Source organism: Spathaspora passalidarum, assembly GCF_000223485.1.
Source record: "Spathaspora passalidarum NRRL Y-27907 unplaced genomic scaffold SPAPAscaffold_4, whole genome shotgun sequence".
In the NCBI taxonomy this organism is placed as follows: Eukaryota; Fungi; Ascomycota; class Pichiomycetes; order Serinales; family Debaryomycetaceae; genus Spathaspora; species Spathaspora passalidarum.
In genome coordinates this window covers 1259239-1285922 of record NW_006767428.1, presented here as the reverse complement: position 1 = coordinate 1285922, position 26684 = coordinate 1259239, and the positions used below count along the sequence as shown (strand labels likewise).

Below are 26684 nucleotides of genomic sequence, written 5' to 3'. Positions count from 1 at the left end.
TTGCACCCTAAAATTTTTTTGCGACGGTTTTGACCGAAGGGTAAAAAAAAATTTCCAACTGATTCAAACAATTTACAACCACGTTTCTACTACCCAGTTTATCATGACTAGTGTACTTCGTGGAGTTCTTAGGAATGCCATGTCCAGACCTATAACTGGCATGGCATTCAGACCTATAGCTACTACTTCTGTAAAATCATTTTCTACTACTAGATTTGCCCAATCAGAATACAAGGCCCCAGAAACATACGATGAAGAAAAAGTAATCATTGATCAAATCAACAATGGGTTATCCGAGCAAGATCTCGCCGCCGGTGCCAGAATGAGAAATATCGGTATCTCTGCCCATATCGATTCCGGTAAAACCACATTTACCGAACGTGTCTTGTATTATACTGGTCGTATTAAGGCTATTCACGAAGTCCGTGGCCGTGACAATGTTGGGGCCAAGATGGACTCTATGGACTTGGAAAGAGAAAAGGGTATCACGATTCAATCTGCCGCCACCTACTGCTCTTGGGACAAGGAAGGAACCAACTACCATTTCAACTTGATCGACACTCCAGGTCACATTGATTTCACCATTGAAGTCGAACGTGCATTGAGAGTTTTGGATGGGGCTGTTTTGGTTGTATGTGCCGTTGCCGGTGTCCAATCTCAAACAGTCACCGTCGACAGACAAATGAGAAGATACAATGTTCCAAGAATCACCTTTATCAACAAGATGGACAGAATGGGTGCTAATCCATTCAGAGCTATTCAACAAATTAACCAAAAGTTGAAGACCCCAGCTGCTGCCATTCAAGTTCCAATTGGTGCTGAAGACGAACTCAAGGGTGTTGTCAATATCATTGACCGTGTTGCTCTTTATAACGAAGGCTCTCAAGGTGAAACCATCAGAAAGGCTGAAATTCCAGAAGACTTGGTTGATCTCGTCGAAGAAAAGAGAGCTTTGTTGATTGAAACTTTGGCTGATGTCGACGAGGAAATGGCTGATATCTATTTGGAAGGTGAAGAACCAACGGTCGAACAAATCAAGGGCGCTATTAGACGTGCTACCATTGGTAGAAAGTTCACTCCAGTCTTGATGGGTTCTGCTTTAGCCAACAAGGGTATTCAGCCTGTATTGGATGCCGTTGTAGACTACTTACCTCAACCAAACGAAGTCTTGAACACCGGTTTGGAAATTGCCAAGGACGGAACTGAAACTCCAATTAACTTGATTCCTTCAAGTACCACCCCATTTGTTGGGTTGGCTTTCAAATTGGAAGAAGGCCAATACGGTCAATTAACTTATATTCGTGTCTACCAAGGTAAGCTTAAGAAAGGTGCCATGATGACTCATGTCAAGACTGGTAAGAAGGTTAAGGTTTCTAGATTAGTGAGAATGCATTCCAACGATATGGAAGATGTCGATGAAGTTGGAGCTGGTGAAATCTGTGCTACTTTTGGTATTGACTGTGCCTCGGGTGATACCTTTATTGGTACCAACTCCGACAAGGAAATTGCCATGAGTTCTATGTTTGTTCCTGAAGCTGTCATTTCCCTTTCTATTGCTCCTAAATCCAAGGACAATGGTGCATTCTCCAAAGCCATGAACAGATTCCAAAAGGAAGATCCTACATTTAGAGTTAAATACGACGAAGAATCCAAGGAAACCATCATTTCCGGTATGGGTGAATTACATTTAGAAATCTATGTTGAAAGAATCAAGCGTGAATACGGTGTTGAGTGTGTCACTGGTAAGCCACAAGTTTCTTACCGTGAATCCATTACTGTTCCAGCTACCTTTGACTACACCCACAGAAAACAAAGTGGTGGTGCTGGTCAATATGGTAAGGTTATTGGTGAAATGCTTCCACTTGAAAGTGAAAACAAGTTTAGTGAATCTATTGTTGGTGGTAAGATTTCTGAAAAGTTCTTGCTTGCTGTCAAGAAAGGGTTTGAAGATAGTTTGGAAAAGGGTCCATTGATTGGACACAAGGTTTTGGGTGTTCACATGCATGTTACTGATGGTGCTACCCATGTTGTCGATTCTTCAGAATTGGCGTTCAGATTAGCTTCCAAGGGTGCTTTCCAACAAGGGTTCTTGGCTGCTAACCCAGTTATCTTGGAGCCTATCATGTCTGTTGATGTCACTGCTCCAGTTGAATTCCAAGGTGCTGTTGTTGGTTTAGTCAACAAATTAGGTGGGTTGATTTTGGAAACCGAAACTGGAGAGGATGAAATTACCGTTGAAGCTCAATGTTCATTGAACTCTTTGTTTGGGTTCTCCACCTCATTGAGAGCTTGTACCCAAGGTAAGGGTGAGTTCTCAATGGAGTTCTGTAAATATACCCAAACTGCTCCTCAAGTTCAAAAACAATTGATTGCCGACTATCAAAAGTCATTAAAGGAAAAGAAATAGATAGTTAGTCTTGTATATAGGATTACATATATATAGTTTTAGTGTTTAATCTACATTGAAAACAAGTCACAAATTAATCTTGTATTTATATATATTTAAAATGATCTCCTATAAAAGAAAAGGAATGAAACTTATGATATTGGTTGGTTGGTTGGTTTCGTCTTGCATTTTCTAATCAAATATACAAAACACATTTTGGAAAGACGTAAACATTAAAAAAACCCCGACTATGATTATATACCCTGAAAAATTAGGGAAGCTAAGAATACACACATTATGAATTTGATTTTTTTAAAACATTTAAGCCTTGGCTAAAGCCTTCTTGGTAGCAAATCTCTTTTGCTTCTTTAAAACCAAAACTTGGAATCTTTCAAAGTCAGATAATTGAGCTCTTCTTTCCTTAGCAGCTAACTTCTTAGCCCAGGTGGTGGCAGACCACTTAGAGTCAATTTCACCAGCAGACCACTTCTTGGTAACGGTAGCGGTTCTGGCACCTCTTGGCAAGTTTGGTAAGACGATTGGGGTCAATACAACCTTAGCTAAAGAGATAGCTTGTCTTTGGATCTTTGGACCATCAATCAAAACCTAGATAAATGTTAGTATAAATGAACATAATGTAAACAAATGTGATCAGGAAACAACAAATTAGAATCTGTGAATGACTGGCGGTGTACTTATTCCTTTTTTTTTGATACGACTGTGTTTTCTTGGAGTGGTTGTTGCTTATAAATCTCCTCGACGATTTCACGCTGAAGGTGAAGATTTTCACTTTACTCTGTTGAGCTTTCGATATCAGCTTTCAACAGTAACGTTTCTTATTCCTGATTACTTTAGTCATGAAATTCACTCTTCTTCCTTGTTGTATTTCCTCATCCTTGACAAATTTTCAATGTCTATTACATACTCTCTTGTTATCGATAATTTGAACAATGGTGGCTAAGTCCTTGTTGTCAACTAAGACAATACGACCTAATTCAACTAATCTCCAGTTGGCAGCTTTAACAGTGGTGTGTGCAGACATCTTTAGTTATTGTTGTATATGAGTAGGTTAAATGAACTAGTATGAAAATTCAACTTAAAATTTTTTTTGAGTTTTTCGTTCTTGCGTATACTGCGAAAGATTTTGTTAGTGGGTTTCGGTTTTTTGGTGCATGCGAAATTTTTCGGTGCTGTGCGCAAGTGCAGTGTGCACTGCATGCAGGACACGCACAATATGATTCTTAGTAGAAAAAACCAATATGCTACCATTTGCACACACCAGAAAAAATGCTGGTACTGTTTGTTTCTGCGACTGTATATTAGGCAAGGGAAAGAAGGTCACATGACATACGATCCTGCTAGGGTTGTAGCCCTAAGTCGCCATCTTGCTACACCCACACACCGAATCATCATCTTTACTCGCAGAAATTAAATGCACCTGTGTGTATTTTACAAGCATGCGTGTCACTATCACCACCACAACTACAACAGCAACAAGCGATATCATTGCATTGTATATTGGTTCATCATTATGATCTAATGAGTATGTTATTCACATCAATTGCTTAATACAACAACACCCATCTTTTTTTTATGATGATTTATAATTTGCGTTCTAGAGTATTATATTCGAAACACGCCTAGTTTCATTTATGGATATACATACATCATGCGACCAACCTTTTGTCTGATATATATCTTGTTCCTTGACAAGGTAGTTCAATCGGAGTTGTCTTATTGTTTTGCTTTTTTTTTGCTACAAAGAACTTACCAATACTAACAATACACTAGGCTAATCATATATACTACAGCTAATAAACATACCTAACGACAATCAATTACTTTGTAAATACTTACTGTAGGCTTTTGCCACTGCTTCGTGCACGTGTCAGTTGTATTCCTCTTACTCCTTTGTCGTTTCCATGACTCAATAGAAGTAAAGCTCAGGCTTCCTGTGTTGCCAAACCCACGAAAAAAAAATGTGTTGTCTCTTCACATAATTGTTGGACCATCAGGCAATTCCTAGTCCGTGCCCAACTATATATGAATTTTCGCCTATTCAGTAAACGATTACTATCAATGGCCACCCCTATCAAGAAAACCCCAGTAAAGCAACCTGAATGGTTCGCACCTGTTAACAAGAATGACCAAAAACCAACGTTAAAAATATACAACTCATTAACTCGTTCCAAGGAAGATTTCCACACTATTCGTCCAGGTCACATATCATGGTATAGTTGTGGTCCAACTGTATATGACCATTCTCATATGGGCCATGCTAGAAATTACGTTTCTACTGATATTTGTAGAAGAATCTTGCAAGACTATTTTGGTTACAATATCAAGTTTGTTCAAAATGTTACTGATATCGACGATAAAATTATAATTGCAGCACGTCAACAATACTTGTTCGAACAGAAAGTATCCAATGTCTACACCCAATTGAATGACGAACTTTTACAAAACTCTAAAAGGTTCTTGTCCAGTTATATTGAAAAGAACTTGCCAGAATTTACCGGGTCAATTGAATCTGAATTTGATCAATGGAGCAAGACTATCAACACCCAATCAAACTATGAAACCCTTGTCAAGGAGAAGCCAAAGTTGCCAATGTATGTCAAAGCAGCCACTGTAGCCCACCAAGCAGTATACTCCAAGGCACCCGGCTCGATTGAAGAGTTTTTGGCTGCTATTAAAGATACTGCCATGCCATATTTGGATTCCCAATATGGTTCGACTGTAACCGATCCAGAAATCTTCCGTAAGTTGCCAGCATACTGGGAAAAAAGATATAACGAAGATATGGCAAGATTAAACGTATTACCACCAACTGTCACCACCAGAGTATCAGAATACATTCCTGATATTGTTGCTTATGTTGACAGAATCATTGAAAATGGATATGGTTATCGTACTGACGATGGATCAGTATATTTTGATACTGCCAAATATGAACATTCTCACCATGATTATGCAAAATTACAACCTTGGAACAAAGGTGATATGAGTTTAATCAATGATGGTGAAGGTAGTTTAACTGCTGGTAATGCCAAGAAGAACCCTTCCGATTTCGCACTTTGGAAAGCCTCAAAGCCAGGAGAACCATCATGGGAATCCAAATGGGGTAAAGGTAGACCAGGTTGGCATATTGAATGTTCAGTTATGGCCTCCGATATCACTGGCGAACAAATGGATATTCATTCAGGTGGTATTGATTTATGTTTCCCTCATCACGATAATGAATTGGCCCAATCAGAAGCTTATTATGACAATAGACAATGGGTTAATTATTTTATGCACAATGGTCATTTACACATTCAAGGACAAAAAATGTCTAAATCTTTGAAAAATTTTATCACTATTGATGAAGCTTTGCGTGATTTCTCAAGTAGACAATTACGTTTGGTATTTGCCTTGAGTCCATGGGATAAACCACTTGATTTTAAGGATTCTTTAATTAACGAAGTCAAGAGTATCGAATCTAGTTTTTCCAAGTTCTTCACCAATGTCCGTGCCTTGGATTCAGACTATAAGCATACCGTAGAAGAAGGTGGGTTTGTATCTAGAAAAATCACCGAGGTTGAAAAACAACTTTATGATGATTTAGCTATCGCTCAGGATGAGGTTGATACTGCATTTAATGATAATTTATCCAGTGGTCAAGCCCTCAGAGCTATTCAAGAACTTATTTCCAAAGCCAACAACTATATTCAACTTGCTACTTTAAACAAGGTTGAGTTGAGAATCGAAGTATTGTTAGCAATCACCAATTGGATTGTCAAGATTTTGAATATTTTAGGGTTTGAAACAAGACCAGATAGATTAGGCTGGAATGATTCAACTGGGGGCAACAATGGTGATGCCGCTAGCACTGAAGATATCGCTTTACCTTACGTCAAAGCACTTTCTCAATTCAGAGATTCTGTTCGTGGATTAGCTATCGCCAAGGCTGATATGAAGGAGATTTTAAATGCGTGTGATTCCATTAGATCCCAATTGGTCAACTTGGGTGTGTCATTGGATGATAGACCAAATGGGTCTGCTTTGGTCAAGTTCTTGAACGAACAAGAAAAGCAACAGTTGATTGAGCAACAAGAAGCCAAGGCAAAAGCTATTGCTGAAAAGGAAAGAAAGAAGCAAGAACAAGCTCTTGCACAAGCCAAGAAGGAACAGGAAAGATTGGAAAAAATGAAGACTCCGCCATCTGAATTATTCAAGGATTCATCATTGTACTCAGAATGGGACCAAGACGGTATCCCTGTAACGGATGCTAAGGGAGAGAAAATCAGTAATAGTATGAGGAAAAAGTTGACCAAACAATTTGAAAAGCAAAAAGCCCTCTATGACGAGTATTTGAAAAGTCAACAGTAAATAATAATAGATAGAACTAAATAGTAATTATACAATATGTACATATGGTGTATGTGAGATAGTACGCTCTTCTTGGTGTGAGGATTGTTATCTCGCTAATAAAATGTGACAACTTCAAATGCAAAATATGATTAGCTAATTGGAAAATTTGGCAAAAATTACGAGAACCAAGTTAATTGCAAGTATTTATACGGATGACTGTACCAGACACCCTTATCTAGCTAGTATATGGCCAGACTATATCTCGTACTGCGAAGTAGACAACGCTAGTTGAGTACTGTCGCGCTACCATATACACGGCTTTGGTTCTGTTTGACCAAAAAAAAATAAAAATAAACTTTGAACACGTTAACCTGTTGCTACTTATACGAATCAAACCTTTCATAGAAACAATGTTCAATTTGGTTACACGAGTGCAGACAGCGGGAAATCAGGCATTGACCGCGTCAATGGTTGTCACAGGATTTGTTATATTACTAACACTTCTTCAATTAGCTCAAGATAATGTATGGGGCATTTCCACAACTTCAATCACCAATATTCAACCAACATCTTCAATTAAGCGGTCCTCGCAATACGGATCAGTCAATCGTAAGCCAAAAGAGAATTCCAAGATTCAATTTGATTTAGATGCCGATTTGACCCCATTGTTTAATTGGAATACTAAACAAGTATTTGTATATTTAACTGCCGAATACCCTGGTAAGAGTGAAGGCTCTTCCAACAAGGTGACTTATTGGGATAAGATAATTAAATCTAAGGACGAAGCCAAACTTCATTATGTTAACCAAAGAAGTAAATATTCTGTATGGGATGTTGAAAAGTCGTTTAGAGGAAGAAATGCTACTGTTAGATTAGAGTGGAATATTCAACCTCATGTTGGACCCTTGATTTATGGACTGACTGAAACAACAGGAAATTTTCAGTTTTTGCGTAATGAGTGAGTTTGTCATGTTCATAAGTTGTTGTTGTTTTATTTTTTGGTTTGTACTATTTGCTAATAAATAATTATATATACAAGTAAATAAATGCAAATGAGGTTCTAGCCATATGTACAGTTTACCATTGACCTCAAAAAAAGAAAACAGGCCCAACTTGTGGGACTGTTTCAGTCTCTCTCTATATATATATTTTGGATATGCAGTGTATTCTTGACCGTCTTGGATTATTGAGTTTCGTCCGAGTCAGGTTTAGTTGGTTTCTTTATATCTACGCTATGGTGATTTCGGTAATATCCTTTCTTCCTAGTGGTCGCCCGAGCTCTTGTCATCTCTATGGCCCGTGATCTCTGAGTACTTGGATATAAACGTGAATAAAATTTGACACTCCGATCAATTTTATGGTATGGACCTTGTTGCTTCAATCCCAACAGCTTAAAGATTCGATGTTCTAGTCGATCCACTTGTCTAATCAATCGGCCGAGCCTACTTCGAAATCTCAATAGGTTAAGATCGGAAAAGGTTTTAACTTGTGAATAATCTTGTCCTATGCTATTAAGCCTTTTGTTGATTTTATTGAACTCTTCCTTGAATTCTTTTAACTTCATACGCTGATCTTTCTCAATATTGGACTTGGGAACAGGGGGCGTATCAACACCAATTGTAAATTGCCTACCTTCAAACAACCTCTTAAATTCCTTAATAGTTGTATAAATCCGCTTATCAAGAGTGCCACCATAGTGAAGACCGGTAATGTTTTTGAAATTTCCTCTGAAATCTGACAATCTGGTCCCTAAAGAGTTATACTTAATGATGTAGTTCACCGTATCCGGGAATCTCTCTCGAAAATTATCCCACATATGTGCGTTTGTATTGCAATAACGGGTTACTTCTTCATATAAGCGACGGGTGGTGTGTGGATTAATCCAAGTTTCGAAAGATTTATAAAATTGTTCTGGGTGAAAATACTCAACAAATTGGGATGAATTCATTGTGGCATATGGGTATACTGGAGCATCATCCAAATCAAATAATCTCCCTGAACTACTTCTCATAAAATTATTAAAATTCTTTGGTTTAGGATCAAGAGTATCAAGATCTTGTCTGGCTTGGGCAATAGATTCAATTTCGTAAAAATCTAAGAACATTTTAAACTTAGACTCAATTTCTTCAGCAGAGTATTCGTCGCCAAGATGGCATATACACATCTTGAAGCACAATTTTTTTGCTTCATATTCTTTGATGAACCTCCAAGATCCTTTAATCATGTGTTTCTCGCAAATGTCAAGGGCATTCGTTAAATATTCAAAGTTTGGAGCTTCAAGAAGTTTTAAAATTATTAAATTTAAATTCGTGGAACCGCCAATTACCTGTTCAGAGATTGCTGATTCAATAGCATATTCAACGTTTCGCGCACGATCAGGACCAACAATTCCTTTAGATGCTTTCTCAGGATTATCTTTGCCAATCATTTCTTCTCTCTTTTTCATCAGAGTTCTTAATTCTGAAACCAAAATATTTCCAAATTGCTCTTGCAAAGTTGGGACCATGATGCGCTTTCCTTCAAAAGGATATTCTGATATGAATCGATAGGTCAAAGTCCGATAATCCTTATACATAATTTCATTCAATTGATTTAATTTATCTGGTTGTCTTTTGAAATGATACTTCATAAACTCATGAATAATTGATCTTATCTCAAATGGAATAGTTCCATTGAATTCCCGCTTCATCTTGGTTACCACCATGTTTAACACTGTGATATCGCGAATTTTACGATATGCTAAGAAATCTATCACCGCTTGACAAATGTGATATGCATCACGTTTAAAATTCAATACCGCATAAGGTAGTCCCAGATCTGTAACTCCATAAACAGAAAGCATTCGTATCACTTTTACATCAGGATACCCTGTAATTCTTGATGCCCGAACTGCAAGAGAATATGTTCTAGCTGTTTGTGTTATATTCTCTTCTCTCATCATAATAAGAAGCTCTTCAAATTTTTCACAGTCACGATTTTGATCCACGTAATATTCCAATAATGGGTAATAATCATCTTCGGTTAATATGAATCTCTTTCTAGCACTCTCAAATATTGTTGTGGCTAACTCTTCATTCCCATATTCAAGGTTCAATTTAATTAAGTGCGGAATAAAATCTCGATAATCGTCCAACTTTTCAATTATTGAAGGTTGTATGAGAAGGTCTAGTAACAATGCTATCATTTTCTTGTTATATGCTACTATTGATTCATCGTTGGTCCTTTTAAGCCAAGCCTGATGGTTTCTGAGCTGACTCACAAAAATTCCTGGATCTGATAATGGAATTCTAGATATTTTATGAGCCTGATATACCGTTTTATCTGCAACTTCATATTGTCCAAGGTAAGTATAAGCCTCAATTAACCCCGAATAAGCTTCAGGCAGAAATTTATTATATTGTTGAACCAACTCATGTATCTTTTTCACACTAGACAATGAAAAATTCTTGGAAACAAACTCAAGACATGACTTAATATCCTTAGGTTGAACCAAATATAGATTATACCGTTGTTCAAAACGAAGATAATGTGCTAGAATAGTGACGAGATTTTGTATATCTGATGGTTGCATAAACAAAGGCAAGAACATTGATAACAATTTCTCACTTCCACTCGGATCAGATTTACCAAATGATACCAGCTTAATGTATCTATCATATGTTCTTAATGCCCTAGAATTACTACCTCGTTTGATTAAACCCCAGATTATAGCCGAGCACATCAAGGAGGTCCTGGTAATACGATTTGCTGCAGAGTATCTCTCCATCTTCCGAATTCTTCTGTATCCACCTGGGAGCCACAGGTTGGAATACCCCTTCATGGTTATTCCCACATTAGAACTGTGATCCATATTTTCATTGGAAAGTTCTCCAGCCCCATACTTTGCAGGGGAAATTTTATCAGCTTCGGTAGGGAATACGACAAATTGTCGACCATAATATTTTGCAAATCTTTCTTGCAATGAAAACCAATTGTTCGATGCTAAACTGATTCTTAATAATATAGTCACATGGTCAGGGGATTGTAATTCAGGGAATCTTATATATAATTCATAAGATCGTCTTGGTTCGTGTATATTGGCAATCATGGCATATAATAAATCATCGGAAGAGAGTATAGTGTTTGATGGCAAGTTTTGCTCGTCAATTAAACATAACTTGAATTTGAAATATTTCATACAAATAATTGGATCCAGCTCTGACATTGCTCCCATTATTCTTGTTATGATAGTAATGGATTCCATATCATCAAGATATCTCCCTTTAATCACTTCCAACAATTTTGTAGCATACGTCGAGAATTCAACTTGAGAAGGTGGTTTACCAATAATTCGAAGTACCTTGTCATAAGTTTGATCAATGCTGGGATCAAAAATCCAATCGTTATTCTCAAACATATTTCTTAATTCAAAGAATGTATCAATATATTTCAATTTTTGTTCCATGTCTTCGGCAACAAATTTCAATACTGTTGATGCCAATATTATTAGGTAATCCTTTTTCAATTCTAAGCTATTCTCTTCATCTTCGAGAAACTGTTCTATTTCTTCTCGATTGATTTGGATTTTTCCATTCGAATCTGCTTGTAGTTGGAGTAATTGTATACAACTGTCTAGTAAAGTAGGACTCGAATATTGTTCCACCAATGGCTCTATGCATTCCCAATACGTTTTATAATCAGCTTTTCTGAGAAGCAATTTGCATAGCGCCAGTCGTGACTCAAGTATAGTTATTCGTAATTCTGATATTGACGGATCTGACTTTGTTCCATTATAGAAAATAGCGTGCCAAAATTCTCGAAAGAAATCCCAGCCGCATTCATGATGCAACACATCAACTAGTCTTTGATAATCTTGTAGTATTTCCTGTATTTCTTCGGGTGTAAAAGAGCTTGCAGCTCTGAGATGTGTCAAATATTTGGTTCTTTGTTGATTATCTGAAAGTAAACCTCTAATTTTACTATACTCATGATTCAAATAGTCAGTTATGGGCATTGAATTTGCGTTTGCTTCCTTAAGAATGGTAGTATTGTAACATCGCTGTATCTGAATTCCTCGCAGTATTAGATTAGAATGGCTTACTAACGGGTTATAGGTGGTTTGATTAGGAAATCGGACTTTGAATTGAGGTAGTATCGAGAAGTTTCGAGTACTATTTCGTAGTACCAACTTCAAAGACTGGATATTTCGTAGTAGTCCCATCACACCTCCTCTTCTATATGTTCACCTCTTCCTATGTACAATTGCTGGTGTTGTTGTTTAAGTTCTGATTTAGACAATCATGGTCTTTTTACTAGAGAAATATTTTTCATTTTTCTCAACCTTAAAATATTGAGGGGGTGCACGACCTGCCATCAAAACCGTACCACTTTCTAGAAGGCCAAATATTCAATTGCTAGTTGGGTGTTTTGACTACATTGAATGGCAAATAAGACGTGTAGACACAGTTAGGCAAAGAGATAATCGTAGACGATGTAATTTAGAGGTAGTGCAATTGAGGCTAGAGCCTAGACAGCCATAACGTCAATTGAACGCGTGGGGTGAGGCACTGGATGCTTGTGTCAGCCACTATACAAATACACCAATAAAAGTATCAGCTAGTGCATGAAATGAATTTACAAAGAGTTGAGCCTGTATTGTGCCTTGCAGTAACTTAGCATTTTCTTCTTATTCTGTATTCTTCAGAGTCATTAAATCAGTTTTTTGTTGATGTAGTCAGGGAAGTTGTTAAACTTCTCGTACAGTGTGAATATAAAAAAATCATCACCAAAATACAAAACCAAAAGAAAATACCAAGGTGTCTTCGAAGCACAATCGCATTATCCAAACATGCTTATCAAAATGCTTGAAATGAACTGTAAACAAAGTTAGTAAAAGCTAAATATATATATATAATTTTTCATATTAAACTTCTTGAAGAAGAATACATTGAAATCAGTAAATGACCTTTCATCAACTCTCTCCAGCCAACACTTCAAAAATTTGTACACTGAAATGTCTGCTCCTTTTCCCTATTTGTACAAGAAAAGGGACTAGAAATGTGTTATGTCCGCCCGGTCACAGGTATCATCACTAAAACATATACTTCCAGATAACGATATTACATACATTTGTTTCTGTAATGATGTTAGTAAAACGATGCTAAACTTTTTGTTAAAGTTTATTTGTGAAGGCTCATACAAGGCTGAAACTTAACGATAATGCATTTGTCAACCCGGAAAATTCAGTTGGAACAATTGGTAAAATGCAAATAATCACTGCCAAAAATAAACTAACTAGTTTAAGAACATACTCATTCCAAGTTCATCCTGATATTCATGTTTGGACAGGGACTAATGAGGAATTGGTCTATCAAATAAAAAGAAGAGACAGCCATGAAAAGAAAAAAAAATTTTTTTTTGGCTGTCAATTTATAGTCTAGGCTGCTTTGACAAATTGTTCCATGCACTACCTACTATCTATTAGGGTTAATTATATATTAGATATTATACTTTAATACCAAAGAAACTAATTTTAACCAATACAGTAAATAACAAATGTGCCACAGCCAATGCTCCAACAATAGTATAATACAACCTGTTTGCACCTGAAGAATCACCTTCATGAATGATCAAACTATTCTTCTTTATGATCGGAGTTAACTTGGCTAAATTACTCAATCCAGTAACTATTCCGCTTATAACCACGATTATCCATTCAAAAAGATTCAACATTAAATGGTGATTCTGATTATTTATCAATACAACAATGAGAACATTGACTATGGTAATTGGAAACCACAAAACATTGGTGTACCCGTAAATTGAGATAACTTTACTTAATGAAAGTCCATACGGAAATTTATAAAAAAAGGTGGTTATTAAATATAACAACCCAGGGGCAATAATATTGTATCCGTAGAATAACGAAATTGATTTAGTTAGTAAATCAAAGCTATACTCGTATTTCTTTTTCGATGCGTCTCCATATAACCATTGTGCAAGTAGATTTGAACCTGTGGAACTTACAAACATCAAAAAGATTAATGTTCCTGTGATCCAAAAGAATCCATACAATTCTGCTGGTTGGTTCAGATTCTCTTCTTCATTTGGTTCTCCGAATGACGTAGCAAACGGGTTTAATGCTCTTTGAATTTTGTAAAAAAACATATCACTATCTAAGTCAAAGTATGGTCTGTAAAAATTAATTTGAAACATATGTGACTTGGTTGAAGTTGTTGTTGATGCTGCTGCTGCTGCTGCCGGGGCAGGAGCTGGGGTCATTGTACCTTGAATGTAACCAGGAGGTGGTTGTTGTGGTACATCGTTAAAAGGTGATTCTATAAAGTGTTAGTATTTGTATTGCGTTGTTGTCTAAAAAAAAAGGACATACCATCTGGTTGAATGTATCCCCCACTTAAAAAATCTTGCTATAAAGGGTTAGTATGAAGGTAACAAATGTTCATAGAAACAATTGAACATACCTCTGAATTCAGAAGCTTCCCATAAGCTTGTGACATGATGAATTAGTTTAATATTTACACCGTGGCGGTATTATAATCGGATATCTTTTTCTGAGTGTGGGAGAAAAAAAAAGCAAAAGAATCGGTTGTATATTTGGCGCTACCGTCTGCCATTGTGGGTGCTAGATTATTTTTAAACTCCATTGCAATTATATGTTTATACAGTTTGTTATTTTTATGTAGATTCTAAACTAGCAGGAGAATAAGATTGACTTGTACCCTCTTCCTCTTCAGAACTTGCTCCGGTTGTTTGGTTTTCTTTGTTTTCAGATTCCCCTTGGATTTGCACTATTTCATTCACTCTTTTCGATCCTAAACTGGCATTCTTACTTCCAAATCTATTGATAGTATTGTGACGATACGTTGATATCGCCCGATTGGCTTGCACTTTTTCAATAGGTTGTGCAAATCTTGGTAATTCTTTTTGAATGCTCTTGGTTGGAGAAAGTTGGAGTATTGACTTGGAATCCAATACAAAGTCTGAATCAAGCCCCGACTTCCCTTTAGTTTCTGCTAATTTAATTGAAAACCCTAGTCCAACAATGCAAATAATTGATATTACAAGAAATAACCATTCATTCAAGATTTGTAATAAAAATGGAAATACAAGAGATGTTATAGTTTCAAGTATCCAAAATATACATGTTGAAACTACCCATCCTTGGATTCTTGAGGAACTTGAAAAGGTCTCAATTGTAAGTAACCAACATGATGGAAGTAATATTGAAGTATATATCACATCTGCCAACACAGTCAACGCTAACAAAAATGAAGCTGTTTGGTCAAAGAATACTCGCTGCAATTGCCAGTTTATCCTCGCAGCCGAAGTCTTGTAAGAAAAGAATAAGAATAATATAGTAAATCCTATCATAATCCCTGTAGTTATGATAACTGCAAATACAAGGATATCTTTTCTTCTTAATATATCTAGCACCACAATGGGGAAACATGCAAACAATATTCTCATTGAAATATCAAATAAATTAGCAAGCTTGGTATCAACAGTTAACAATTGACATGCATTGCAAATACAATCAAATGATTCCTGCAATTTTGTTATAAATGTAAATACTAGGAAGAATTGGATTAGGATTGCTGTGACCAACTCTTTAATATATTTCTTGCCAAATAATCGATTGAGTGAACAACTCTTGACACATACACCTGAGGTATACTCCTTGATCACAAAATGTTTATCTCCGAGTTTGATCCTTTCATCTTTAGTTTTGCTTTCTAGTCCTGATGAATTTTTCAATTGAATACTTTGTAAAACATCTGCTGCTGTTTCCCATTTGGAATTTGTCGCTAACCATTTAGGAGATTCTGGAATTAAAAAAGTGAATCCAAAGGATATAACCACCGGAACAACTCCAAAGCTCCAGTATAGCCTGGTCCAAATCGGTGCAATTTCCTTAACAAACTCTTCTATGAGATTATAAATTGAGAATGTGATTAAATTTCCTGAAGCACCACAGAATATACCGATTGATAAGACTCTTCCTCGGCTATTCGGTGGAATAGTTTCATAAATATAGATTGGAACACTGGCATAAGTAAACCCAATTGCAACTCCTTTTACTACTCTTGCGATAATCAATAACCATGTTGTAGACAGGAAGAACGCGATTATGATTCCAATTATCCAAAGCAAACATATTACTTGAAATCCTCGAATGAATCCAAATTTATGACATATTTGACCACATATTATACTTCCGACTATAACTGTTAGTACTAATTCTGTCTATAGTGGTAATATTCACATACATATTGCGCCTAGAGGGTTACTTGTGCTTAGTATTGTATCCTCAATCTTTGATGGATTTGTGAAAATTGCTGCAAAAAGCTTGGAACTTTTAGCAGTTAAGTAAGTTTGCATTTCCATTCCACATGTTAAACAAAAGGTTGATATTGAAACCCCGATAGCATATGAATTGTATATTTTGTTTTTCATATTCAGTTATACTGTTGTGGAATGGCTGTGATAGTAGTTTGTAGTTAGCCGCTAAGCAAATCTCATGAACAAAGAAAATCGCAGATCTATGCGCACAACTGTTGGTGTTTCCTTTTTTTTTAACCTTCCTTTGATAATACCCCAAGAAAACTAGACAACATCAAACACAAGCTAGCTAGCTATCATGGAAATAGACAATGAGTATCCTGATTATAGTAATATTGGAATTGACATACAATCATCAGAGTCCCAAGACAACAATGAAATATTTATTCGCCAGACATTGTTAAGTTCTCCCCTAATTACAAACATTATCCCTAATTTTAAGGTTCAAACTAATAAACCTTTCAAAGGAGTCACCAGTAACTTGTTCAATGATGAAGAATTTCAAGTATTGATACCGAGAGAAGAACCAGATTCTCAATTGGATGCATTCAGCGATAGCGAAGAAGATTTAATCTTGCATGGTGAAGATGACATTCCCATGGCAACTCAACAGACACGACAACAGCAAACCAATATACAGCACGTTCAAGTTATAATACGACATCTGTCTTTACTTATAGATGGAATAGAGTTCTCGGCAAAGACCGAAATTAGATCTTCTTGTGTTATAAAGGGTGCTACTGACGAGGAGGATTTGCTATTTATATCACTCAAATCAAATTACTTACTCCTAATCCGATTATATTACGTTCCCAGACATTACAAAGACGACGACTATCATTTTCAGTCTCTTTCACATGTTAAAGACGAAGGTAACTCGATTTTCAAACCTTTTGTTATACAATGGTGGGAGACTTCAAGTTTTAACAATTCTCCGGATTCCTGTTCTGGGTACATGTTACGGTCATCGCCCTCGGGATTATCGACGGTTTCTTGTTCCAGTTCGAATTCATTCAGGTTATATTTGACCCTGCATTCCAAAAATGGCACTATGTTAAAGAATCATGTAAATATTGAAACTCAAGGAACGCTACTTGATGCCTGTTTTATACAACTTGACAGTCCAACGGATATGTTTATGACATTGATATTTACTGAACAAAGAAGACTAATTATAAATTTATTTTCTTGGTTAAATTATGAAGGGTTAACGCAAAGTTTTTCGAAATCTACCTTACCTTTGGATAATACTTTTGAAATACCAGTTTTTGTAATACCCTTAAAGAATAATGGAAGTTTCCTATTTGTATCACAAACAAAATTCACAATAGTGACCATTCATGATATCATTTCGGCGGAATATAGCTTTAATTCAATAGCTACTAAATGGGAATCGTGCTTTCCTACCAGTTTTTATGTGCCAGAAATCAAGATAACACTTTTTGAACTAGATAAATTAGATGAAGTGTTGATTTCAACTGACAGTGGTGTGATTTTTTCAATAGTTATAGCTGATAATAAGTTCATTGCCCAGGATCCAATTGCTAGAGTGTCAGATAATATTTCCGTCTTTTCATTGGAACCAGAAACCAACCACACATATAGACTAATCTTTGCTAGCGATAATGGTTCAAGCAAGGAAGTGGTATTATCAGGTACATTCACTAAGGAATATTTGTATGAAGTCAACAATCTCAGTAAAATTGGTTATAGCAATTTCAAATTGATTAAAGATTTCAAAAATTGGGCACCACTAATGGACATAGCAATAATTGAAACTTATAACCGACCACGGAATTCTCAATTACCCTCAAGACAAGAAATTTGGGGTATAAGTGGAACTCCCAAGAAATCTAAGCTTAGTCAATTTCGTCATGGTTATTCTGCAACAAAGATTACAGGCACCTTTGAAAAACTTCGGAAAGCTGATAAATTGTTTGTTTTCACATATAATGAAGTTCCTTATTTGCTTTGCTCTTTGCCATTTGAATCTATACTTTTAGAGACTCCCCAACACGACAATGACGCTTTTGCTGAAATCTCAAATCCTATCATCACCATTCAAGAACAAACCATTTTTGCTACCGATATTATTACAAGTAGCGGTTCTGTTATTTTACAAGTCTGTCCTTCTCATATGAGAATAACAAATTTGATAGATACATACTCAACCAAACAATTTCCGTACCGAGTCTTTGAATGTGGGTTCCATGGAGGATTACTAATAATGTTGGCTGAAACAACCAACAATATAATTCAATGCGTTATTTGGAAATTAGAACTGGACATTGATCGTACGTTTGAATCACTAGAACCCATACTTGTGAAACCCATTCCTCATGAACCATCAGCCATGAAACTCCTCTCTGCTGAAAATAACACCTATATAATTATTGGGACATTCGAAGGTCAGTTGGTGACATATTGTCTTCAAGGTGGCGATATCCAGGAAGTATATAACTTTCAGTTAAGTGATATCTGTCCCTACAATCCTATGGATATTATTTCCTTAGAATTAATCATTCCTAATGATTTTCACATAGTGAATAATTCCTTGTTTATCGGTACAAAGGAAGGATATTTGATTCGTTTAGAAATGAATCATAAGTTCTCTTTAACTCAGTTTCTACGAATTGGTGAATCAAATGTCAAATTTTGTCCCCTGGGAGATAATAATTTTTTGTTTATTCAATGTAAAGGATTATGGTTACTAAATCAATATGAATCAGTGTACCCTAAACTTGTTCATTTTGATGATACATTTGAAAGAACAATTAGTGCCCTGGTGGAACTATCTTCATCAGATACGAATAAACGAAAGCTTGTTTTAGTTCGAGACAATGGACTTGTCCTTACCAAAGTCTCCACTTTTACTGAATCGGCGATTAAGCAGATTTCAATCACTGAAAATGCAAAGAAATTGATTTATGTGGCACATATTTCCATGTTCTTGGTTCTTTGCAAATCAAAATCTAGCAAAAATAGAATTAGGTGTGTTGATAGAAAATCGGTGAGGATAATGACCCACAGAGAATCAACTTTAAAGAGTAAGAACACTGAAGATCAAATCTTTGCCAAGAACGAGTTTCCAGTATGTGGGTGTGTTTGGGAAGTTGTCAGAGGTAAACTGAAAATATCAAGAAAGATACTTGTTGGGTGTTCCATCACCGCTGAAACAGGTAATGAGCATGGTTCAGTAAAAGTTCTTGATTTTAAAAAGGCTAAATTACAGGATGGATCAACGATAATGTCGGTTGTAGAATTGACTACATTTGAACATGATTCGCCAATTACAAATATCCAACAACTGGAACAATTGATCTTGTTCACTAGCGGCAAGAACATCTACTATACAGGTTATGATGAGAATGAGAAGCGATTCACACCAGTAAAACTTCTTGAAGTTTTACCAAGTACAATTGTTTCCTTGAATATATCCAATGATAAATTGTTCATTGCGACTAGATTTGATTCAATTTATCAATTTAAAGCACCCAAGTCAGGTATGCCAATCTCATATGTGGCGGGCGACCCATTGCCTAATCACTTCATAAATCAAATTGAATATAAATCGAAAATCATAGCCAGTGATAAACTTTATGGAGCAGTTTCTATTATTGATGTTAATGATAAGAAATATTCCGCGGAAAGAATGTCCTATAAGTTGTCAAATATCCCTCGGGTTTACCTTGCTAATTTGAATAATAATTGGAATCAAGATAATACGTGTACGATTCTTTGTATTGGGATAAATGGAGAAATTATAAGTTTGAGGTCTGTCCCTAAAAAGGGTAAGGAATTGACTGAGTTGAACAATAGGTTGAGACAGGATTCAACTAGTATTGTCACCTGGGAAAAGGTGATTGAAAAGTTATCCATACCATTTGCCAATAAAGTAGGTGGTACTGGGTTATTCTCTTTGAACAAACCTATATTTGACTACAATGAAAACAGAGGAAAATTCATCGATTACGATTTATTGGATATTTCTACCATTAGCACATCCAAAATAAGTTTATAAATATTATATTACCCTATAGAAATGAAAATATATAACAACACTCGTCTAATTAACTACTCCCGTTGTTATTATCTGACTCCAAGTCTAAATCTCCAACAGCAGTAAGTTTCTTTCGTAACCTTTCTTGCCTAAATTTCTGAGCTGACGAGATTTTCTCATCAAGGTGTTCATCACTTCCTCCTCTAAGTTCTTGTAATAAATTCTTGGCTCTTGCTCCAAATTCTACATCGCTAGGTGACACTTCACCATCTCTCTTCTTAATAGGCGAAGACCTATTGCTACCATCATCCTCATTCAGATCATCACCATTTCTAGCCGGTGAAGCAGGAGATTTGGAATCTTCAGCAAGATGCTTTCTCATTAACGCCCTTCTTCGAGCTGATATTGCTTCTCCCTTTGGTGGACCAGTTGCTTTCAACTTCTCTAAAAGTGAATCCATGACATCATTATCATCGCCATCGTCATTGGAATCACCGTCAGTGCCATTTGCTGAAGATGATGCCTTTCTTGGAGCTTCAAGTAATTTCTTTCTTTGTTCATAAATACGAATTTCTTCTTCACGCTTCAAGTTTTCAGTTTGCACTCGCTTGAAATCCTTGATGAAATTAGCAAATTTAGACATGAATGAATTCTTTACAAATTGATCACTTGGATCTTCACCGAAATAAATCATTAAATCGTCAAACTCTTTCAAGGTATAGTTTGATTGGTCAATTAACAATTCTCCCTTTTTCTTGGCTCTAGGTAAAACTGGTAAAATCACCTTCAAAATACGATCAAGTGGATGGAATTTGGATATATCGCTGAGATTACCAACATCAATTGAACTTTGAACATTCTTCATGGATTGATTATATTCAGTACAATCGGACTTGATGTTTTCAATTGAGAATTTTGAAACCTCGATACACTTGCTTAATTCTTCCATAAATTCCAATAATTCAGGATACTGAGTTCTAATAATCTTTTCAACGTAATGCAAGAACGTCATACTATTCTTGTCATCCTTCATGAAACTTAATCGTTGTAAAGAACTCAACTTAAAACCTTGAGCTTGTTTAGATGAATCATTCATATAATTACCAACAGTCAAAATAATTTCAAACACTTGCTTCAAGTGCTTGGATTCTTTTATACCTTGTACTGCATCACCAATCAACCTCAACTTAGAAACCAAATCTTCATAATCTTTTTCATAATTAGTAATAACTTTCAAAGCTCTCATTCTTGATTTCCAATAGTGTTGTAAGTTATAAATTAATTCCAAATATATTCTCTCGGGTCTTTCTAATTCATTAGGATCTTTATCAGGTTTGGAAACTTCGTCAACGGTGTAATCAGTTGAATATGGTTCGAGGTTTCTAGCTAAACTATTAGATACTTCCACAATTTCGTCCTTGGAAAAGAATTCTAAAACTGCTTGGTTGTGTAAAACATCTCTGTCACATCTCAATATCTTAGTAACCAACTCTTCATCTGACAATGAACTGAATGCATGCAAATTAATGCTAAACTGTTGAGCAATATCACGAGGCATAAATGAAACCTTCTCAGTCTCGTCTTTCTTCTTGGTTGCCAATTTCTTGACTTCCTTAGCCGCAAAAATCAATTCTATCTCATCAAACACTCCTCTTTCCATTAAATCAGATGCAAGTGTATGAACATTAGGATCTTTCCAGAATGAATTCTTGGCTTGTCCATCGTCTAATTTCTCCCAGTGTAATTGTTTCAATTTCTTCTTTGGTCGAGGAATATTGTCAAATAAGGAATTATGTCGAGAAGCAATTGGATCAGGGATATTTTTAGGCAGATTTGGAAGTGGAAGTGGTGGTGCTGGTGGAATGGCTCCATTGAAGAGTCCTGGTGGAGGAGGTGGTGGTGGTGGTGGAGCAGGAGAAGTCTTGCCACTCAAAAGTGCTTCTGGAGCTGGTGGAGGTGGTGGAGGTGGTGGAGGCGGTGGAGGAGGAGGAGGAGGCGGTGGTGGTGATTTCGAAGTAACACTATCTGAACCTTGGAACATATCTGGCAATGGTGGTGGAGGAGGTGGTGGTGGTGGAGGCGGTGATGCAGCCAGTGAAACTGAAGTTTCATTGGATGGTTTCCCAGAGGGTGATGCTGGAAGTGGCTTATTCTTATTATCATTAGTTTGGTGTTGAACTGCATCGACAAATCCTTCATGTGAATCTTCTGGTTCATCTTTACCATCAATCGGTTCTACTCTTCCAACCTTTGAACTCAATTCTTTCAAGAATACTGGATCCATAGCACCAATAGTAGTCATTCTATGAGCACGTTTGTTCTCAGTCGTTGTAGAAGCACGAACAATATCAGCAGTTGATTCATTCTTGATCTTACCTCTGACATATTTCTCTTCAATCCTGGCCAAAGTATCTTTGTTAGATTTTGGTTTAGTAGACTTCTTCTTGGTTTCTGCGTCTGCTAATTTACGTTTTAATTCCAATTTTAATCTTGCAATTTCTTCCCATTCTTCCTTTATCTTGTCTTTGATTGAAGGATCCACTCTTTCAGGACTGGAAAAATGTTCATGCAAGTTATCTTGGTCATCAACTGAAAAGTCAATATTGAAATCCTTGAAATTTTCTTCCAAATCTCGAAGTCTTTCCATAGCCAAGAATTTTTGTCTATTAAACATGGAGCTATTATTAAATTTCATAATATCGTTAGATTCGGTTTGTAAACTGGCCAATTTCTTTCTTAATTTATCCAATTTCGCCAAATCGTCACTGCGAACACCTCGTTTTGGACCTGTAGGAGTCTCGGGCTCTTCGAGTGACTCTTCCACTTCATCTTCTTCCTCGTCTGACTCAGCTTCTTCGGGGATTTCTTCTGGTACCAGCTCCTCAGTGAGTATGTCATCGTCAAATTCACTCATCTCCAATTCCCTTGCTTCATTTCCGAGAGTGTCCATCATATCTCTTAACGATTGTAACCTTGTCAGGGGTTCCACCAGAGTACCACCAAAGTTTCTATTGTCTAACCTATACTCAGCTTGACGACGATGGATATTTTTTCGAATTGTCTTAGCCAATTCTTCACTTGTGGTCTTTATAGCAACTGTAGTCTTACCTTTCTTTTCTCTCTTGGTTTCAATCTCTGTATCAAAATCTTTACTATTAAGCAAGATCAACAATTCTCTCATTTCTAACTCCTGTTCTTGCTTCTCTTGCAAATGCTTTCTCTTAAGTTGATTTAATTCTTGAGTCAATTCTTCAACCAATCGTCTTGTTCTTGTTAACACAATATCTTGTTCTCGGACGTCATTTTGTAAATTGGTGATTAATCCGTCAGCGCCCATGGATAATTGTCTTGACATTTCATCTCGCTCAGCAGTAGCTTCTTCTGCAAGTCTCTTATAGACTTTGACTTCCTCCAATGCCTTTCTATACATGTCATCAGTGCTCATATTGGCAAACAATCTATTGATTGCTATTCCCACTGCAGATTCGTCATTGGTAGTATGAGCCGTGGCTATATTTTGAATTAATCCATCCAAAAGTCGCAAACTTCTTCCCATTTCCTCGACATTATTTCTCTTCTCACTTTGGTTCAAGTATAAATGTTGAATGGCACTTAAAAAGTAACCTTGGGCTTCCGAGTTCTTGACATTATCCCAAAGCGCATTCACTAAGTCAACAGGGTTATTAAAATCAAGGTTTTCATCAATATGCTCACTTGTCTTTAATTCTTCTTCGTCGAGTTGAGACATTTGAATATACTTCATGCATTGCTGATTAAGACTGTCATACCCCAATTCTTGGAATTTGGCAATTAACCGATCTAATCCAGCAGCATTGAATTGAGCACGTAAACGGATTCTAATTCGATAATCAGCACCATATTCCACTATAGTGTTGATTAATAACATAGTTCCGAGACAATATTCCACTAAATGATTCTCCAAACTTGCAGCCGTGGTAGTGCCCGAAGTTCCCGCATGAGCAGATTTCAATTCTTCACTGGCTCCGACTAACGAGTTCATATATTTCCCCTTTCCATCAACGGTTCTTTCAACTAATCTTAACCATAGTTCAAAACGTTTGTACTTCTCTGGTGATGGGGGTTTCCTAACAAGTCGTCCCGCACCAGCTGTCCTTTGATCATTGAGTTGTTCAAATTCAAAATGTGGCTTTTGAGGTATGGAATCAAGAGCGTGTAAGATTTTATGATATTTTCCACTATCGACATTGTGGTGGCTGTAATAGGCAATCATGAATGTCAACGCCTCGGCGGCTATTTTTCGGGTAATTATCCTTGGCGATAACAAAGATCCAGATATTGCATTGACATAAAGGTTTGCATCTGTCCTGACTCTTTCTGCTCCTAGCTTCTGGTTCATCATACATTTCAATGCTTTCAAGGTATTGAATTCTCGATCAAACTTCTCATCATTAATATCATGAATATCTGCCAGACTTATTTCATCCTGAACCATTTTCAAATAGGCCGACAATGCGGCATCACCTTGACAATCATATATGAATCTTCTTACCCAGTCGATTGGTTCTGTTCTCAAAGACACCCAAAGGTCTTTTAGTTCTTTTGCAGTGATTTTTTTCGATAATAATAACTTGGCATAATATTGAGGACTTGCTGTGTTTTCAATTTGGCCAGTTTTAGTTGATCGGGAATTACGTTCCTGTCGAGTGTGTTCGGCGTATGCGTCTTGGTAAATCAACATCCACTTCTTGTCGTGGGAATAATTCAACATTTCTTGTTTTGCTTGTGTAGGTAACGATTTAAAATCTCGTTTTTCCATCAAATCTTTAAACATGCGATCAATCTCATAAATCGAATCGGGCCGCTCCAACACAAACCCACCGGATTGGGGTAAAGACAAATCGTTGGAAGTTTTGGACGGCCTGGATATTATCGGTGTAGCCATGGAGTTTGTGGTTGATTTTCTGCTTAGGGTGGATTTGAGTGATTTTGAAGGTTGGGGTGGGGAAGTATTATTAATTGTTGATATGCTAAACGTAGATGCTTGACGATTATGTTGGGATTGTACCACTTGATTTGTGGGGACTATGCTGGTGTTTGCTGATGTGCTTGATCTATTTGTTGCTGTCTTTGACAACGCTAGACTGCTTTGTCTCCTAGTGAACGAAGGTTGGGTACTAGCTGACAAAATGCTGGCTGAATCATTGGACGACAAATCACTATTGCTATCATTAGGGTGTTTATCTTTGGTTTTCCGGATGCTAAATATAGAACTGGTTGATATTCGGTGGTTAGGGGTTTGAGGACCCGTGTTGTTCATGGTGGTGGTGGTGGTGGTGGTAGTTGTGGTGCGGTGGTGGTAGGGTATATTTTTGTTTGGTTCTATATTTGCTGCCTAGCAGTGTGTAGTGGGTAGAAAAGTGCTTGTAAATTTTGAAGCAGGGGAGACAATGATTTGTGTTTGCTTTCTTCTGATAAGTCTAAATTCTATATACACAGGGGATGATTGGGTGGTGTGATGGTTGAAGAAAGGTATAGCATTAGCTGGCTAATGTTTGACACAATTGGTAAATATTTTTTTTGTTGTTTGGTTTACGTGGGAATTAAAGGAGGGAAGCCGGGGGGGTGTGTGGGAAAAGTAAAAGACCGCAAAAAAAAGTAGGAAGAAAATTTTTGACTTAGCCAGCTGCAAGATTAGACAAATTATAGACTGGCATATGGCTAGGTCGACTAGAATGTATATGTATAACGTCAAATATTAGAAGATTAGTTGAGATTAATAGTTGCTAGGGGAGCTTACCTTACGATTGTTGTAGAGCAAGTGGAGTAATCAGATTACTCCATACGATTTTGAAACATTACAGTTTCATTTTAAAAGTTTGAATTCAGACAGGCGGGAACGGTGGAGGCAAAGTATAATTGCAGAATTTTCTACACAACTTTCTTTCTCAATTACGTGTCTCTGATTACATTCCTAGAAGCACAATTTTAGTAATGGTATTGAGCTCCGTGTTGCTACAAATAGCTGGTTCGGTTGCTAAGAAATAATGCGGTAATAAAAAAAAATAAAGAAAATTCGTATTTTCAAGTCGGGGAACTTAAAACTTTTATGATGCAATCTTGTACTCGTCTCGCTAATAAACAATCGGTGCCCTTGGCATGCATCGCTTCGTGCAGATGCAAGGAACAAAGTTCTTGATCGACTCATCACTTTCAATTTATATATATATATATGTGTGTGTGTGTGTTAAATATAGATAACTAGCCATACCAGATCCCAGTCAAACTTCCAATAGATTTATACAAGAATAGAAATTTCTTTCTCCAAGTTTATATTTAGATCAAGGATCCAGTCAATGAACTGCACACAAACATTGTGGTCCAATAACTGACTTGATTTTTACTTCGGCTATCAGTACCTTATCCCCCCGTCAAGTTTATTTTTCCCGTTTTTGTCACTTTTTTTTTGCGCCCCATACGAGGCATGTCGCGTTATTTATCCACACCATTTTTTACCCTGTTTGGTCTTGCTTTATTTTGCACCACTATTTTTTTTGTAATGTTGCTGTTTCATATTGTGTTCTACCGTTAGATATTTCTAAATATCGCGTCTGGTTTGATCCGTAT

General features: G+C 36.6%; 9 protein-coding genes across 9 annotated transcripts; 4 read left to right on the top strand and 5 right to left on the bottom strand. All coding sequences in view use genetic code 12, as the record gives it.

Moving 5' to 3' along the window:
• Positions 1-103: 103 nt before the first annotated feature.
• On the top strand, positions 104-2407 carry EFGM (uncharacterized protein; the record flags this gene model as incomplete). Its single annotated transcript, XM_007375679.1, has 1 exon — positions 104-2407. The coding sequence occupies one exon, from the start codon at positions 104-106 to the stop codon at positions 2405-2407; it is 2304 nt and encodes a 767-aa protein (XP_007375741.1).
• Positions 2408-2475: 68 nt separating this feature from the next.
• On the bottom strand, positions 2476-3452 carry RPL14 (60S ribosomal protein eL14; the record flags this gene model as incomplete). Its single annotated transcript, XM_007375678.1, has 2 exons — positions 2476-2992; positions 3312-3452. 2 exons carry the CDS (start codon positions 3426-3428, stop codon positions 2708-2710), a joined length of 402 nt encoding a protein of 133 aa, XP_007375740.1.
• Positions 3453-4465: 1013 nt separating this feature from the next.
• On the top strand, positions 4466-6757 carry SPAPADRAFT_55908 (cysteine--tRNA ligase; the record flags this gene model as incomplete). The annotated part of the gene is made up of 1 exon (XM_007375677.1): positions 4466-6757. The coding sequence occupies one exon, from the start codon at positions 4466-4468 to the stop codon at positions 6755-6757; it is 2292 nt and encodes a 763-aa protein (XP_007375739.1).
• A 355-nt stretch (positions 6758-7112) lies between these two features.
• On the bottom strand, positions 7113-11940 carry SPAPADRAFT_67073 (uncharacterized protein; the record flags this gene model as incomplete). The annotated part of the gene is made up of 1 exon (XM_007375675.1): positions 7113-11940. A coding segment is annotated over one exon (4018 nt), but the record flags the coding sequence as incomplete, so codon positions are not given.
• Positions 7117-7801, top strand: SPC3 (signal peptidase complex subunit; the record flags this gene model as incomplete). The annotated part of the gene is made up of 1 exon (XM_007375676.1): positions 7117-7801. One exon carries the CDS (start codon positions 7150-7152, stop codon positions 7699-7701), a length of 552 nt encoding a protein of 183 aa, XP_007375738.1.
• Positions 11941-13222: 1282 nt separating the features above from the next.
• On the bottom strand, positions 13223-13933 carry SPAPADRAFT_55906 (uncharacterized protein; the record flags this gene model as incomplete). Its single annotated transcript, XM_007375674.1, has 1 exon — positions 13223-13933. The coding sequence occupies one exon, from the start codon at positions 13931-13933 to the stop codon at positions 13223-13225; it is 711 nt and encodes a 236-aa protein (XP_007375736.1).
• A 480-nt stretch (positions 13934-14413) lies between these two features.
• SPAPADRAFT_138116 (uncharacterized protein) lies at positions 14414-16192 on the bottom strand (the record flags this gene model as incomplete). The annotated part of the gene is made up of 2 exons (XM_007375673.1): positions 14414-15957; positions 16006-16192. 2 exons carry the CDS (start codon positions 16190-16192, stop codon positions 14414-14416), a joined length of 1731 nt encoding a protein of 576 aa, XP_007375735.1.
• A 184-nt stretch (positions 16193-16376) lies between these two features.
• Positions 16377-21939, top strand: SPAPADRAFT_71869 (uncharacterized protein; the record flags this gene model as incomplete). Its single annotated transcript, XM_007375672.1, has 2 exons — positions 16377-16407; positions 16438-21939. 2 exons carry the CDS (start codon positions 16377-16379, stop codon positions 20097-20099), a joined length of 3693 nt encoding a protein of 1230 aa, XP_007375734.1.
• BNI1 (formin) lies at positions 18777-25593 on the bottom strand (the record flags this gene model as incomplete). The annotated part of the gene is made up of 2 exons (XM_007375671.1): positions 18777-22178; positions 22302-25593. 2 exons carry the CDS (start codon positions 25375-25377, stop codon positions 20149-20151), a joined length of 5106 nt encoding a protein of 1701 aa, XP_007375733.1.
• Between the last annotated feature and the right edge of the window lie 1091 nt (positions 25594-26684).